Source organism: Uranotaenia lowii, chromosome 3 (genome assembly GCF_029784155.1).
Source record: "Uranotaenia lowii strain MFRU-FL chromosome 3, ASM2978415v1, whole genome shotgun sequence".
Classification (NCBI taxonomy): Eukaryota; Metazoa; Arthropoda; class Insecta; order Diptera; family Culicidae; genus Uranotaenia; species Uranotaenia lowii.
Window position 1 is genome coordinate 250,217,533 of NC_073693.1, and position 15,658 is coordinate 250,233,190.

The 15,658-nt window shown below is 34.2% G+C and overlaps 1 protein-coding gene across 1 annotated transcript; it reads right to left on the reverse strand.

The window, feature by feature from the left end:
• Window positions 1-1,251: 1,251 nt before the first annotated feature.
• Window positions 1,252-15,654, reverse strand: LOC129753282 (glycerophosphodiester phosphodiesterase 1; the record flags this gene model as incomplete). Its single annotated transcript, XM_055749081.1, has 5 exons — window positions 1,252-1,962; window positions 2,033-2,217; window positions 14,940-15,138; window positions 15,247-15,419; window positions 15,490-15,654. Coding segments are annotated over 5 exons (885 nt in total), but the record flags the coding sequence as incomplete, so codon positions are not given.
• Between the last annotated feature and the right edge of the window lie 4 nt (window positions 15,655-15,658).

Sequence of the window (15,658 nt, forward strand, 5' to 3'; positions counted from 1 at the left end):
ATTCACCCGAGTGGTTTGCTCGTCACGTAAGGACATCACAGTACTTCTTGCAAGTTGTCAAGTGTAACGACAGGAACTGCTGCAAGGAGCCAAGGAGTAGCTATTTCTGGGTTAACAAGCATCAATTCTTGCCTGCTCCTGTTCCTCTCCTGCAAACCCCGGATGGATTGAAAGCTCCAAACCCTACAGACGTGAACGTTAGCTTCCCATCGCTGTTTGTTCGGAACACTGTTATCTTGTCGAACATTCTTCCAAGGGCACTGCTGGCTTACAAAGAACTTCCCTACGATACATATTGCCCATCGCAGCAGTCCGTTTTGAAGGCAAGAATTTGCAAAACGTGTTCACTCTATTTTGCATCTCAAGTAATGCTCAAAGACCATCAGAAGGTGCATAAGACTGGAGGGCTTGAGAAACGCCGACACACCAAGACGATCGCAAGACGAGAAAATGAGATGCTGGTGGAGGAGAATGATGAACTTGTTTGGACCGATGATGACTCCGACGTAGAACAATGCATTACATCAGACGTGGCGGAGGATACAAATACCTTCCCTGTCGTCACAGTTGATGAACACATGAATCCAACTTGGACCGAAGCTGTTTTTTAATTTTTTTTCTTTTGATATTTTTCACTGTAGTATAAGAACGCTTTTCAGAATAAAAATGCATCAAATAAACTTTTGTGTACTTTTACTGTTATTTTAAAATTGAATATGGGGGGGGGGGGTATTTAGCGTTACGTAACTATAGAAGGAGGGTTCGATCAAACGTTACTTATTGTTACATAGGGGGGGGAGGGGGTCTAAATTCTAGATTTTTTGCGTTACGTAATTTGTGTACGACGCCTAATCCACCGTTTACGATATATCAATGAAATCGCGTATCGCGTCACAATCTTCTACAAACTTGTTTGTCATTGTTTGAACTACAATTCCTGAAATTCTGAGCTTTCTTTCATGCTGGAGACACATTTTAGAGCACAAAGAGTGAAAGAATGTCGATTTTTCATACATTTGGCCGAAAATACAAATACAAATACATACAAATTTCAAGTCCTTTGCGCCAGCTCGTGCTTTTCCCAAATGACCTGAAACTTTCAGAAAATCATTTTTTACCTAAATGCACCTATCTAGGGCGATTCATTTTGGAACCTTTATTCATCCAATAAGGATCTTTGAAAGTACGCTTTAAATGTTTGATACCTTAGATAACTTTTATTATTTCTTTGAATGAAAGAGTACGCACTATTTATTCAATTTATTTCTTTATTTTGATACAAAACAAAAGTTCTGAGCATTCCTTGTTTCTCCATTTTTAAAGCAAAGAAAACATCTACAGCTGATTTGCCAGTGACAAATCGTCGTTATCGTATAAATATCGGTAAATGATTATTCATATATTCGATTGTGAAATGTTTATCGTGATCATCGGGTTTCTTCTGCGAGATCAGTATCTGCTCGTAAGATTGAACGATTATTTCTTAGCTACCTTTTGAAATATATTTAGCTCGATAATAAATAAACCATAAAACTGAACAATACTACAAATTAAAACAAAAGGAACTCAAATATTCAAAATACATTTAACGTTGAATAAATATGCAAAAATTGCAATGGCCTCTAGAACTACAAATGCTACACTCGGTGTCTACTCGAAACTGTAAAAAGGTGCTGGCTGCCTTACGACGGAAATCTTGAATGGTATGGCTCCACATCCATGTATTGTATTGCAACTGAGAATAAATGCATTTAAAGCGGACTTGTATCGATGATTGTAGTACTTAAAATTCGCCCAATTCACTGGCGCTTGCCCCGGAAAATAATCTGCGGTTCCGAGCGGAGAGAATCCGTTAGGTACTGGGTCTTCGTCACTTGCTGGAAATAGCGCTTTTCGTTCGGGGAATTGATTGTGTAAACTATAGGCCGCACTCCCACGTTGTGCCAGAGCGTTGAAATTTGCCTGAAAATAATTTGAAAAGTTGCAAGTTGACTTACAATCATTACCGGAAAATTTTGAGCAATGACATTACGCGTTAAATTCGTCCTTATGAATGAAGACCAAACTGATGCCAATCACGGGGGCAATGATGTTCCGGAATACGGCTCCGTAGATTGACATGATGATCGTCGAAGCACTGAGGTATTGCTGAGCCCGGGACATCGCCGATTTGTCCATCCACAGACCACAAACGAGCTCCGGGCAGTGCTGACGCAGCTGGAAAATGGATAGGCAAAAATATGGCATTATCTGTGATGTAATTACCTATTAATGGTTATTGAAATAATTTCATTGGCATGTAACTCCTTCTAAGATTTATAAACAACTGAATATCTGTATGGAAAACTTCATGACAGTTCAAATTTTCAAATTCCTTCGGGAATCTCTTAATCTGCCGGATAAGAACTTTCAATGCTACTACTTCATGCTGCTGGAAGTGACGATAGTCGATTCACTCGCTTCCAGTAATCGCTTCAGGTGAGGAACGTCACTTCGGATGAACTTTGGGTAAGGAAACTCGACTGTCGTCACATCACGCGAGGTACAGAATAAGGGCCAATGGTTTTATATTTGTCACAAATAGTAACATAAAACTTGTTTCAGTGATCTTTCTTACACAAAAGTAGGTACTCTACCTGGTCATAGATTTTCGGAATGAAAGGGAGAATGCTAACAAACCAAAGAAACTTTTCTTCAGTTCTGATTTGTTGTCAATCAATGAAAAAGTTAAATTCAGCAATTGATTGAATGATTGAACAACAAAAGTTATACGATTTTCACTAAAATGTCAGGAAGTAGTTGTTAGAACCTATGAATTTTTAGACCCGTGTAACAAACAGTATTCATATTTAGTCATTGACTGTCATAAATAAAAGTTTGAAATTTATTTTACCAAGAATTTTTTCAGTATTATCAGTTATTCTCAGTATTTTTTCATACGTAATCTTTTCAGAGTACATGTACTCTTTTTCGATCGAGAAATGAGCGTACTCTTCTTTTTGTAAAATCTTGCGGAATGTACTTTTTTTTTGTTGAAAGATATTTTATCAGAGAAACGACCTTTTTTTCTTCCAGTTTTTAAGTTTGTGTTCCTATACTGCCGTTCTAAGCAAGATTGTCCCATGTGGAAAAACGGGCAAACGAGAAAAACGCGATTGAAATATCAGTTATATTTACAATTCTTCTCTCAAACTAAAAATTCACCGACAGTTTTTTCGTAGTGAACAGTTCAAGTTAATCATTTTACAATGTTTTCTGCCAAAAAACTTACATTTCCTACAAAAAAAACAGCAAATTAGGGCCAAAAATGCTCCGTGAGACACTTTTGCGTAGAATCAGAACGCATGCCGATGCTAGTTCTACGAAAAACTGTCACACGGCTACAATTTTTCTATCATTTTAAAAGCTTGCGTAGTTTTTTTTCCAAAAACTCATGCTAAACCGTAATTTGAGAAATGGGGATTTTTTTTTATTATCTGACAATTTGCGCCGGGGGTCTTCAGATTTTCTCCAAAATTGAAATTTTGGTTCATTTTTGCGACTTAAAAACACATGTATTTTTTCAGATTTCTAACATTTTTATTTTTTGAGTTAGCTTCGGTTAGATTTTTTCGTAAATAAAAAATAACCATTTTTCAAAGCTACATAACTCTGTTGTTTCTCAACGGAAATTATAAAATAGCACATCAAAATGCATTGAAATTTTATCAGCTTTCCAAATAGAATAGTTGAAAAAAATTAAATAATGACCTTCAACATGAAAAGTTGTAAATAAACTTTAAATGGCGTCTAAAAGTACCGTCTGCACCACCGAATATTTTGCAAAAAATACCATTGTATAGCTCGATTCATGATGCAACTTTCATCTGAAGACACCAAAGTGGGCCATTAACACCTTGAAGAGTTATGAAAGAAATAATGACAATAAATCTCTTTTTTTGCATCGAAAACAAACAATGGTGGAACAACTGCACTCACATATGGAGATAGCAAGCACTTCTAACAACATGGAAACAAAAGAACTTACCAAAGCAGGTAAAAAACACTACTTTTTCGTGCTTTGTTGTGTGTTTACAGCAAAACTGACTTTAAATTTTAACTAAAATTCTGAGTATCGTATTGTTTAAGTGATATAACTAATAATGGGAATGTTGCTTTACAACCTGGTCATATACTATGTAACTTATTAATTTTTCGAGCAAAGATCATTGTGAAGCTTAATCAATGCCAATAGTAGAAGGTCCAGTCCCTGTGTTTGGGATCATAAAAATGTGATTAAAAAAATGAAATATAGACGTGCTTTACATAGTGTTTATATCGGGAGCTAAGCACTGGACACCAAAATCCTTTCCCTTTGATCAAAAAAGTATGAGAAAGTGGCACAAATGTTGTAGAAATAATCAAAGAGCTCAGTATAGCCAGCCCAGGCTGTAAAATGATGAAAATATGATACTTTTACCGTATTCGTTTTCTACATTCGCCCAGTTTTAAGGTTTACCATACTAAAACGAACATAATTCGTCGTCAGTGTTTTGCTACCTCGATCGCTCACACAAGAATCTTCAGTGTTCCACCGTCCATTTTAAATCAAATCTGGGGAATTACGGATGCAAAACTTAGCGCATAAACTTCTAAAAATGACAGTAAAATGTGCATAACTTGTTGTGACCTGGTGCAAAACTGGGTATAAACGCATACGTTAATAGATTTTTGGATATAACATGAAGTCAGTTGAGCTGCAACAATCTACCGCCCCTTCTTTCATAACAGTCCCATATACAAAAATAAGCAAGCGAGACAATCAGCTTTTTCAGCATAAACGAAAATCGTTTCTAGGTTGTCATAATAAATCGTTAGGCCTGAAATTTTCGAAATTGGGTTATTGGTAAGGTCGAGAGCACCATTTTTATTCATTATGTGACTGTTAATCGACCATATTTGAAACCTTTTTCGAATCTACTAGCATAACAGTCCCATACAAAATATATTTTTATCACCAAGCTACTTTCTAAGACTTAAATTTGATCATTTTTGAACTTCTAAATGCAATTGTCATAAAAAGAAACATACTTTTGCAAAAAAATATCATGAATTCCACATTGTAAGTTGAATATTTTTACGATTTTTGATTGCATCCAATAGTTTTTCGCTCAGGAAGTCATTCTTAAGAAAGTCAGACCTGCCTTCGAAAACTAGTGTGCATCATTCGACATCAAGTGAGTTGAAAAATGTTTAAATGATTCAAAGCAATAAACCAAAGACTATTTCGCCGAAAGAAACATTGAAAAGTAACCAAATCCGTGGTATTTCACATATGGGACTGTTATTCAGGTATATTTCATATAGGACAGCCACGAATTGTTATTTTTTTTTCGAAATTTCTAGAACAAAACCTCTTTTTTTAGTCTTTTATGTTGAAGCCTTATGTTGACCTAAAATGACGAAAATTCATATGGGACTGTTATGCGTGTAGGGGCAGTCTGAAAATGACGAAAACATAGTGTTTTTTACCTGCTTTGGTAAGTTTTTTTGTTTCCATGTTGTTAGAAGTGCTTGCTATCTCCATATGTGAGTGCAGTTGTTCCACCATTATTTGTTTTCGATGCAAAAAAAGAGATTTATTGTCATTATTTCTTTCATAACTCTTCAAGGTGTTAATGGCCCACTTTGGTGTCTTCAGATGAAAGTTGCATCATGAAACGAGCTATACAATGGTATTTTTTGCAAAATATTCGGTGGTGCAGACGGTACTTTTAGACGCCATTTAAAGTTTATTTACAACTTTTCATGTTGAAGGTCATTATTTAATTTTTTTCAACTATTCTATTTGGAAAGCTGATAAAATTTCAATGCATTTTGATGTGCTATTTTATAATTTCCGTTGAGAAACAACAGAGTTATGTAGCTTTGAAAAATGGTTATTTTTTATTTACAAAAAAATCTAACCGAAGCTAACTCAAAAAATAAAAATGTTAGAAATCTGAAAAAATACATGTGTTTTTAAGTCGCAAAAATGAACCAAAATTTCAATTTTGGGGAAAATCTGAAGACCCCCGGCGCAAACCCGTCAGATAATAAAAAAAAATCCCCAAATACGTTCCTCTTTGTTTATAAAAATGTATAGTTGAGTATGGATCCTGTAAGTAGTGCCTACCGAAAAGTGTTTAGTAAAAATTTCTCTGAATAAAACACTCAAGGCTTCTCGCTTCTTCTCTGCCCTCTATTTTAGTGTTCTTAAGAATTCTTTTCAGTGAATAACATTAAATTCAACAGTTTGAACTCATCTTAAAACAAATTTTTGATAAAATTTGCATTTTTCATAGAATTTTCTCTAGTGTGACATTCTTGCGTAGAACTATCAACATAGAAACAACTACCTTGATGAAAATTTCGTATAAGTTCAGAAAAATTATACTTGTTTGTGTTTTTATTCGAAAGTTAACGCTAAAAGAGACCGTTTCTAGCAAAAAAGTGTAAATGACCCAAATGTCACATGGCACATTCTTGCTTAGAACGGCAGTATATGTTCATGAAGTCCGAAAGAAATGCAACACTTTATGCATTCATGGCACGGTATTTCAGGTGTTTCTACTTTGTTGAGTTGTTCAAACGTTGAATTAAAATGAAAAGCATCACAAATCGATTAAAATCTAAATTTTTCGTTAAACACAAGTTTGCTATTTCATCAGCAGTATCTATTATATAAAATTCTCTTGTAACGGTGTTTGTAGTACTACTCCTCCAAAATGACCCTAACGATTCGAATGAAATTATTTTTAGAATATTCTGTAGCCATGCGAATCGGTTTATATCGAATAAAAATAACAAAAAGTCGCATCAATTGTCCGTAATAATTAAATTTGTAATAATTTGAATGAAATAAAAGTCATGGCTTCCATTTTTTCGAGATTTTTTTTTCCTTTGGGCGCCGGGCGGTTTGTTTTTCGTCTCCATGGTTGAGGCGTCGCGAGCAAACGTTGCGAGAGAATAGTAACCATGGCATAGCATACTGATTAGTGGGAACATTTGGGCGCGTATTTCTCAACCAGGCATACTGTCAATGCACGTGATGGCGCTATGAAGCCTAGATGTGATATTTTTCTTTATGATTCCCAGCACATTTGGATAGCACATATTAATGAATGCGGCCTAGATGTGACCCAGATTGATATTTTGCCGACCGAATCAAAACCATTTAAACGATTTTAAAAATTAAAACTATTTTGATTTCGTGTTATTAAAGCAGCATTTTTTCCCTAAAAAATATCAATATAATACTGATAAAGGTACAAACAATTGTATTTTCCAATACGCCTAGATTCCTATCGACATCAGACACAATAATAATATGTAATTATTTTTCAGAACCACAACAAAATTCGATGAAAATTAACAAACACATTAACTGAACAAGAGCCTGTCCTTTAAAATAGATAATATGTAAAAAGTAGGGATATGCATTTACCGGAAGAATTTTCAGTTGAGAAGGTACACTAGAGCAAGTGCAAACGTTCAACATTTATAAAAAAAATGTATAAATTATTTCTTCATCTTTTATAATAGTACCAACCAACAATCCAACAATCTGACGAAATGAACTTAACTTTTTTTTAAACCATTTACCGAAAAACACTGTACTGTTTGTTCACAAACAATTCAAGTACGTATTTAACATGAAAAGTGTTATGTTGTTTTACGTATTTTGGATACATAGAAGAGACTTTTTTTTAGATTGATGTGCCAGTAGGAGCAGAATTTTTTGTTGATAAATTTGAATATGACCGGAAAGTGTTGAAAATACTATTAACTCCTATCATTTCAATTTGTGAAACAAGTTCAAACGCGCTTTTTAGCCATGAAACATCTTCTTTTTAGGAATTTCCTCTCCAAAATGATTCAGCAATATATGAGAAAGGTCTGAAAGGGCTATACCGCGTGTTGAATCTGGAGTGGATATTTTAATAAAAAGTGTCTTTGTAAATGAAGGTCTTTTGCTAAATACAGCATTCAGTAAAAGTGGAGTATCAAACGTTTACTTTAACTGCAAAAAAAAACTGCAGATATGAAATTTGATAAAACAAACTGGAACACGTAATCAATTCATTTTCCAGCCTTTGCACTATATTTCGCATCAATGAATAAGTTCAGAAAAAGCATTGTGTTTTCACTTGCTTCAATAATTGGGACAAATATTAACTTAGAAATATCTTTTTGTCAACATGTTTGCATATTTTACGTTCAACAAGAGTTTGTTGGGAACTGATTTAGTTATGAAACAACGAAAATTGATTTGTTTCAAGGATTTTTATCTGGATATGTATCTGAATTGAAATGAAGATTGAAACTAAAAAATAGAAGCGAAAGAATCTTTGATAACTATTAGCCTTCTCGGCGCAAAAATCTACATTTTAAGGTTTTTTGTGATCTTTGCATGAATTTCTAAAAAATATTCATACCACCATCGAAGCATAATCAGATTTTTTTCTCGAGCCATTAATTTTTTTTGAAAAACTACATGCAATCGATTCTTAATGAAAAGATAAGGTCAGTTAGTTGAAATATTTAAAAGGACCTGCATCACAAAAGAGAGAAAATTGCTTTGATTCAGTTGAATGACAAAATTTAAATATATTTTTTTCACTTTTAAAAACCATTCTTTTCCTTGATTCACTGGGTTACAGCTTATCCATAGGTATTTTATTTGCACTTTTTGCTTCAACGAAAAAAATAGTAATTTACAGTATAAAAAGTCGCCAGATGCTGTTTGGCATCACTTCAAGTTGTAATGTCATGCCTACAAATTTAGTATATGGCGAAAAAATTATTGACATGGTTTTAACATGGGATGGTATTTGGGTACGAGATATGTTTCTATGAGTGTAACAAACCTGTCTGCATTTCAGTGTTAAGATGAGAGGAACAAAGGGAGTTCCATATGAATTGCGTTGAATAGCTTGAAAACTTATCAAACCAATCAGGGCTCCCATACAAGTATGTTGGCATGAAAGTAAGAGAGAGGTTGTCGAAAAATTTGTGACCCTTCCTTATTTCTGGGTAAAGTTGGAAAGAAGATATTTACTCATATCATATTTGGGATAATTTTAAAACTTATGATTCAATAGTAGTTCGTGATCACTTCTTACATTTCAAGAGGGAAAAGACTGGAAGTCCAAATCATTAAAACATAAATTTTGACATCATTATGACTTCTTTGAAGCTTATAAAAACAGAGTTAAAATTTTCAGATCTTGAAAAACAAATCTAAAGATCAATCTCAAGAAAATATTTTTAAAACATCTTTGAACTAATGTTAGAAACTTCAGGTGCTGCTCTTTTTATTAAAGTATTCGCCTTTAAATTATGTTGTAATTTTGTTAGAAACGCTGACTAGGCAATAAAACTGAATTTCAATTGTTTTAATAAATTGAATTAGGTGGAAGGTGGAGCAAAGCACACCGGGTCAGCTAGTTTTTCTATAAGAAAAATATAACAGTTTCGAACGTTTTAAAACCGCTTTTAAGAAAAGTTTCTCCCAGGCGTCAAAATAAACTGTGCAGGCAACGCCTTTGAATATGCAATTAGCGCCTAAGCAGTTGGCAAAGAGCACAACAGCAATTTCAACTCTTTTTGAAATGCAACATTTTCTCATGTTTGCGATGTTCTTAATTCTATCTTTTCGAATAATCCAACGACCCTTTGACTTTTCACTAAATATCTGCAAGAAAATGAACAAAAACTTAAAACGAAAACTTTAAATTTGTGAAGGTAGTTTTTGAAAAGACATAATTGCCAGGTAAGTCACATAACTAGCAACTAATTGTCACTATTTGAATTTAAATTTCCTGGTTGCTCCCGTTTCTCTCAAATATTTTGAAATATGATTTTAACGTACTCTTTTTGGCGTTGAAGGATATGGTAACCCTGTACCTATTACAATTTTTATGCTTTTCACCGAATTAACAGTAAATATTTTGCGAATAATAAAAGGCAAATTAAATTAGTAAAGAATGTTTATCAAAATTTAGATAGGCGTTTTGTTATTGGTTTTGTTTTTTGTTTTTTAGTATAAGCAATTTGATTTTGAATGAATTTGGAGTTTTGTCTTGCAACAATTGATGGTTATGCGTTGGCTTTTCGGTCTTCTCAAGTCAATTATAACAATTTTAAATGTGCTTTATTGAACTATTCAAATAAACTACAATTAAATTTCAAAAGCTTATGGTTTTGCAACGATGCTAATTAGCATTCTTCTATAGATTTTTCAAAAATTTTCTCAGGAGGGCGTTGTGCTCGAAAATTTAGCAAAAGGGGGCAGTGACAGAAAAAAGTTTGAAACCACTGTTTTACTGCATAAACTATGAATCCGTCACGAAAAAATGTGCTTCTGATGAATCAAATCAAGCTTAAGATTCCCTTTAATTCAATCACGGTATAAGAAAAGTGCAGATACCGGTATTTCGATAATAACTTCCTATCTTCTTCAGTGAGCGTTTTTGATTGACGCTCTCTGAAAAAGATATGTAGTAAGTTGCTATCGAAATACCGGTATCTGAACTTTTCTTATACCGTGGTTGAATTAAAGGGAATATTTAGACGCTTTGATTCAGTAGAATTTCAACCAAGTACGCCCACAACACATAAAAGAGTGTTTCTGATGGAAATAACTTTAATGAACTCTAACTAAGATATTTACGCAAAATAAAAACAAAATTGTTTTTTCAACAGTTTTAATTTGTGAAACCCAAAAACCGTTAAGCCGAATATTCGGCTTAACGAATAGCTGAGCTAAGTATTCGGCCGAATAGGCCTGATATTTCTTTTTAAAATTTAAACAAGATCTGATTTACCAGCTTTTTCAAATGATATTGGGCAATTCATAAAATAACCAAAAGTAATATGAAAAAACTACACAACCACCAAAAAAATAATTGAGGAAACATCTTAGGTGTTTCTTCGTATTACAAATCGTGCAGGCAAATGCTGACAAGTATCGCATTATCCATGATATCGTATTGTATATCGTATATTCCAGATTTTCAGGATATACCCGGGCTTGCCGCCAGGATGCCCAGATATTGTTAAGAACTTCTCGGATTTTGCCCAGGTTCACTACCATTATTTTCTAAATCAAATAAATAACTCAAATTCCTCTTTGACAAGTTTAGCTTATTGCTTTCAAAAACCGATTCATTAGAGTTAGTTTGAAAATGATTTTTTTAATCCATATATGATTCTAATTTTTTTTTAGCCGATTTGTAAAAAAATTCCAGTTTTATAAACCTCGTAATATTTATAACTCAAATACGATTCTCACACAATATTCAGGTATAATTATTCATTTTTAGTTTATACAAGTTTAATCGAAAAAAGTGCTTCAGGAAAAAACTGTAGATCAAATACAAAAAGATACAAAAAAAAAATCCACTTGATGACTGAAAAACTGAAATTAGAAAGTAGTAATCTAGAAAGTATGTGTCGCGCACAATAGGTGGGCTAAATGCGCTTACTAATGAAAGAGAATATTAATTTTTTCCAATTTTCTATTTTGTCAAACGGCTGTACGCGCATATTATACGCATACATTATACCTGATATGAGCATTGAAATAGGAACACTTTCCCCTTATATATTGTTTTGATTTCTTTAAATCATGATAACAAAAAAATGAAAAATGTGCTATGAAAGCTTAAAAAGTAATCAATGAACAGTCAAAATTGTTTCAGTCAACTTTTTTAAATTTATTTTGAGTTTAATATTTTTCATATTCTTGTAAAGCATTGCAGCGCTAATGTAATAACTTCACTAAAATTGGTATGAAATTTCATTATTAATAAATATATTTTTATTGCAAAAATCTTGTACCTATTTATATATTCGAAATTCAGTGCGAAGTTAAATTTAGCTACCAGAAATTCTGAGAGATTGAAAATTGACAAACAGTTAAATAAAACTGCTACCATTGAAAATTCTTTAAAAATTCTGATTTTGTATCATGAGAATTTAAAAATGCCAAACTGTGTCACACAATTTCAAAAGGGCTTTGCCAAGAGCGGATTTTATATAACCAAATCTCGTTAAATAAAAATCTTCTATCAGTCATTTAACAAACTAAAGTATTTCTTTATGAACTGAAACAATTCTTGGATTTGTAAATAGCACGTGAGCCTGACGAAGAATGACCAATTTTCACTTATTGATTTGGTATCCACGGTAGCAAAAGTCGATGTGTTCATTAAATTGACTAAAAAACTAAACTTTGATCCCATTTTCAAATATTGTTTTAATACAGTGAGCGAAATAAGAATAGCACCACTATGTGTTTTGCTTGTTGAAATATCAATGCTTGAAAAATACGAAAATTTTCTTGCACAGCTTGTTATGAATTGCTTAACGGATAAATCAAGCATAAGTTTACTTTTTTGGACGTAGCAGTTGGCGTTGAGGACCAAAAATGTGAAAAAAAGGTGCGAAATAAGAAAAGCACCACTTGAGTTTTTCAACAAAAAGTTTTAAGGCTCATATATCAAATTCCTTAACGCTAGAGAAGCATCTCTTAAAACCCCCTTTTAAAACCTTTGAAAACCTTTGGAATTCTGGAAAACTCCTTAAATGCAGTTATCTTTTCAAATAGTTCGTAGAAGCATTATTATTCACTTTTACACAGTAAATTTTGAAAAATAATCTTGTTTTTGTTGAAAAACTCAAGTGGTGCTTGTGGTATCCTGACGCTCGAGATAAACTGCCCGAGTATAGACGATTATAAAAAGCTGGCATAGTCGAGAGCAGAGGCTCAGTCTGAAGAGAACCGACGAACGGTCCAGAACGGGAACATCACATTGGCGACCGAAACAGGAGCGCTGCTCTCCCATGGAGAAGGAGTTTAGTTTAGAAAGAGTTTTTGTTTCATCCCTGGGAGAGACAGCGAGGGAGTGTTGGCGAGAGCACGATGATGCAAAGTCGATGGAGCGAGGATGATAGTGCTAAAGTGATAATTACAGGATGAGATGTTTTAAGGGATGATCTCAAAGATTGCGTGGTTGAAAATTGTGGGTGATGCGTTGTGCAAAGCACTAAAATGCGCTGAAATGCGCTAGACGCTACAATACTCGTGGTATTGCTGTGCACAAATGCTGGCTGTTGGAGTAAACACAATGTCACCGTGCGTAGAGTGAGTGCTGCGATAAGGCGAGTTTCAAGAAGATACGGCGCAGTTACAGATGCGCAGAAAGATGCAAAGAAGTTTAACACTAGTCCGAGTAAAGCTCATGGTTTATAATTGCAGTCGGGTCAAGCCCAAGGCGCAATTAATTTAAAATGCAAACCTGAATCAGAGGATCAGCTCAAGATCAGGCAGATACAGTTAAATCCTGAATCCGAGTATCGGCTCAAGGTCAGGTAGAATAATAAATTGCCAAAATCCGAATCTGAGTATAAGCTCATGGTCAGGTACAATCATAAATTGCCAAAATCCTGAATCTAAGTATAAGCTCATGGTCAGGTGAATAATGGAAAAAAAATAAATAAAGAAAGCTTAAACCTTACTACGAGTTTAAGTTCATGGTCAAGTGTAGTGGCATTGAGAATGAAATGGGAAATGAGAAAAGCAACTGAAAAAAATGAGGAAAATAACGTGAGACGATAAGAGATTGTAGAAAAATACCAGTAGTTTTGATGGATAACAATACGATGATAAATGAAAAATAATATGAGAGAAGAAACAAAGAAATGCTGAGGAGATGGTGAAGGTTGAATAAAGCCTGGAAGAGAGGGGAGGATATGATAGTGAAGATGACGTTATTTGTAGATGATGGGAAAAGAAAATGATGCAGAAAAAATAAGATTATGAAAGGAGAAATATAAAGTAACTATATAAGGAAGGAGTAATATAACTATAGTAATGGCTGAAAAAGATAATCATTAAACTACAATTGAAAAATAGAAAAATTGAGGAAGAAAATACAATAACAACGACTCTTGAGGAACACTGGTAATTGCATATGTGATGAATAATTCTGAACAAAGAAAACTTGATATAATAGAAGACAATGAAACACATGAATACATTGAGCGGAGACGGAAACAACTGATTGAAGAGAAGTATTTTGACATTTGCTAGATATGTATTTAAAAAATGCCTGAATGCTATTAGACAGCTTTTTGTGCAAGCGGAGGATGTGGTATCCTGACGCTCGAGATAAACTGCCCGAGTATAAACGAATATAAAAAGCTGGCATAGTCGAGAGCAGAGGCTCAGTCTGAAGAGAACCGACGAACGGTCCAGAACGGGAACATCACAGTGCTATTCTTAATTCGCACCCTTTTTCACATTTTTGGTCCTCAACGCAAATGCTTGATTTATCCGTAAAGCAATTCAGAACAAACTGTGGAAGAAAATTTTCGTATTTTTCAAGTATTCATATTTTAACAAGCAAAACACATAGTGGTGCTATTCTTATTTCGCTCACTGTATTTCAGGAAAAGAGTCCCTCTTCATGTAACTTGAAAGTTGTAAAACTTACGTACTATACAATAGTAAGAATAATGTATGGTCGTCGATGGGTGAATTTTCGAACGTTTTGAGTACTTGCGGTAATTTTCAACAGATGTTTTGGAGTAACTTCGATCACCCATCAACTTCAACACCCAATAACCTTAACCTCTTTAATATTTTAAATAGCTGATTACAAACTTATGTATGTTGTCATTTTACTATAAAAGCGTTAAATCATTATCTAACGTTTATTGAGGTTTGTTCATACTTCATTCTGTACCTCTTCTGTAATTTTCTCGTTTTCTGCAAAATTTTTAGGACAATTGAAAATGTTTGAAAACTAGGTATACAGTCTAAATCGATCAAAATTTCTGCAAATTTAGCTGAAAAATCAAGTTAAAATCCAGCAATTTTTCACATTAGCTAAAATATTAAAAAAAATTCTCACCTGGTAGATCGAAATCGGTGAGGAGCAGCAAAACACGATTCTTTTGCTGAGCATCGCGTTGAGGCCGATGCTTTCGCGCAGCAGCTCGATCATTTTGGTTGTTGTTTGGGACGCCAGCAGAAATACCGTCATCTCGTTTGTTTCCAACAGCTTCAGCAGACGCTCGAAAGTAATGACCTTCTCCGAATGAAAGTGTTGGCTAAAAATATAATGCAACGTGCGTTTGAACGATAAGACTTGGAAGAGTTTTTTCCTTGTTTTTTCTTCTTTGAGTATGTTCAATCGATACGGTCTATGGATGACTTACCCTAGGGGATGATTTTCGGCAATATTGAGCGCTTCGAGAGTACTCAGGTTTAGCTTGTGAATGGGTTCGTTGATGTTGGCTTTCTCGAGGGTCGAGCGATGAATTATGACCAAATGGCCATCGCTAGTAATGCTTAAATCCAATAAAATATTGTAACATTTCTGTTTCAGGCACTGAAAAAGAACGCATAAGGATAAGCCATATCGCACGAAATGTCGTCAATACAATATTCATGACTCATACATGGTTAATGGCTGCTAGAGAATTCTCCGGTGCATCGAAGGCCCCACCCCTGCTGACAATCGGCCAGTGAAGCATCTCGGAACTGAGTGCTTTCTCGCTGCGGTGAAGCATCGCTTGGACAACTTCCGGTGCCGGACATTTCAATTTAACAAATTTCGAAGCAATGCAA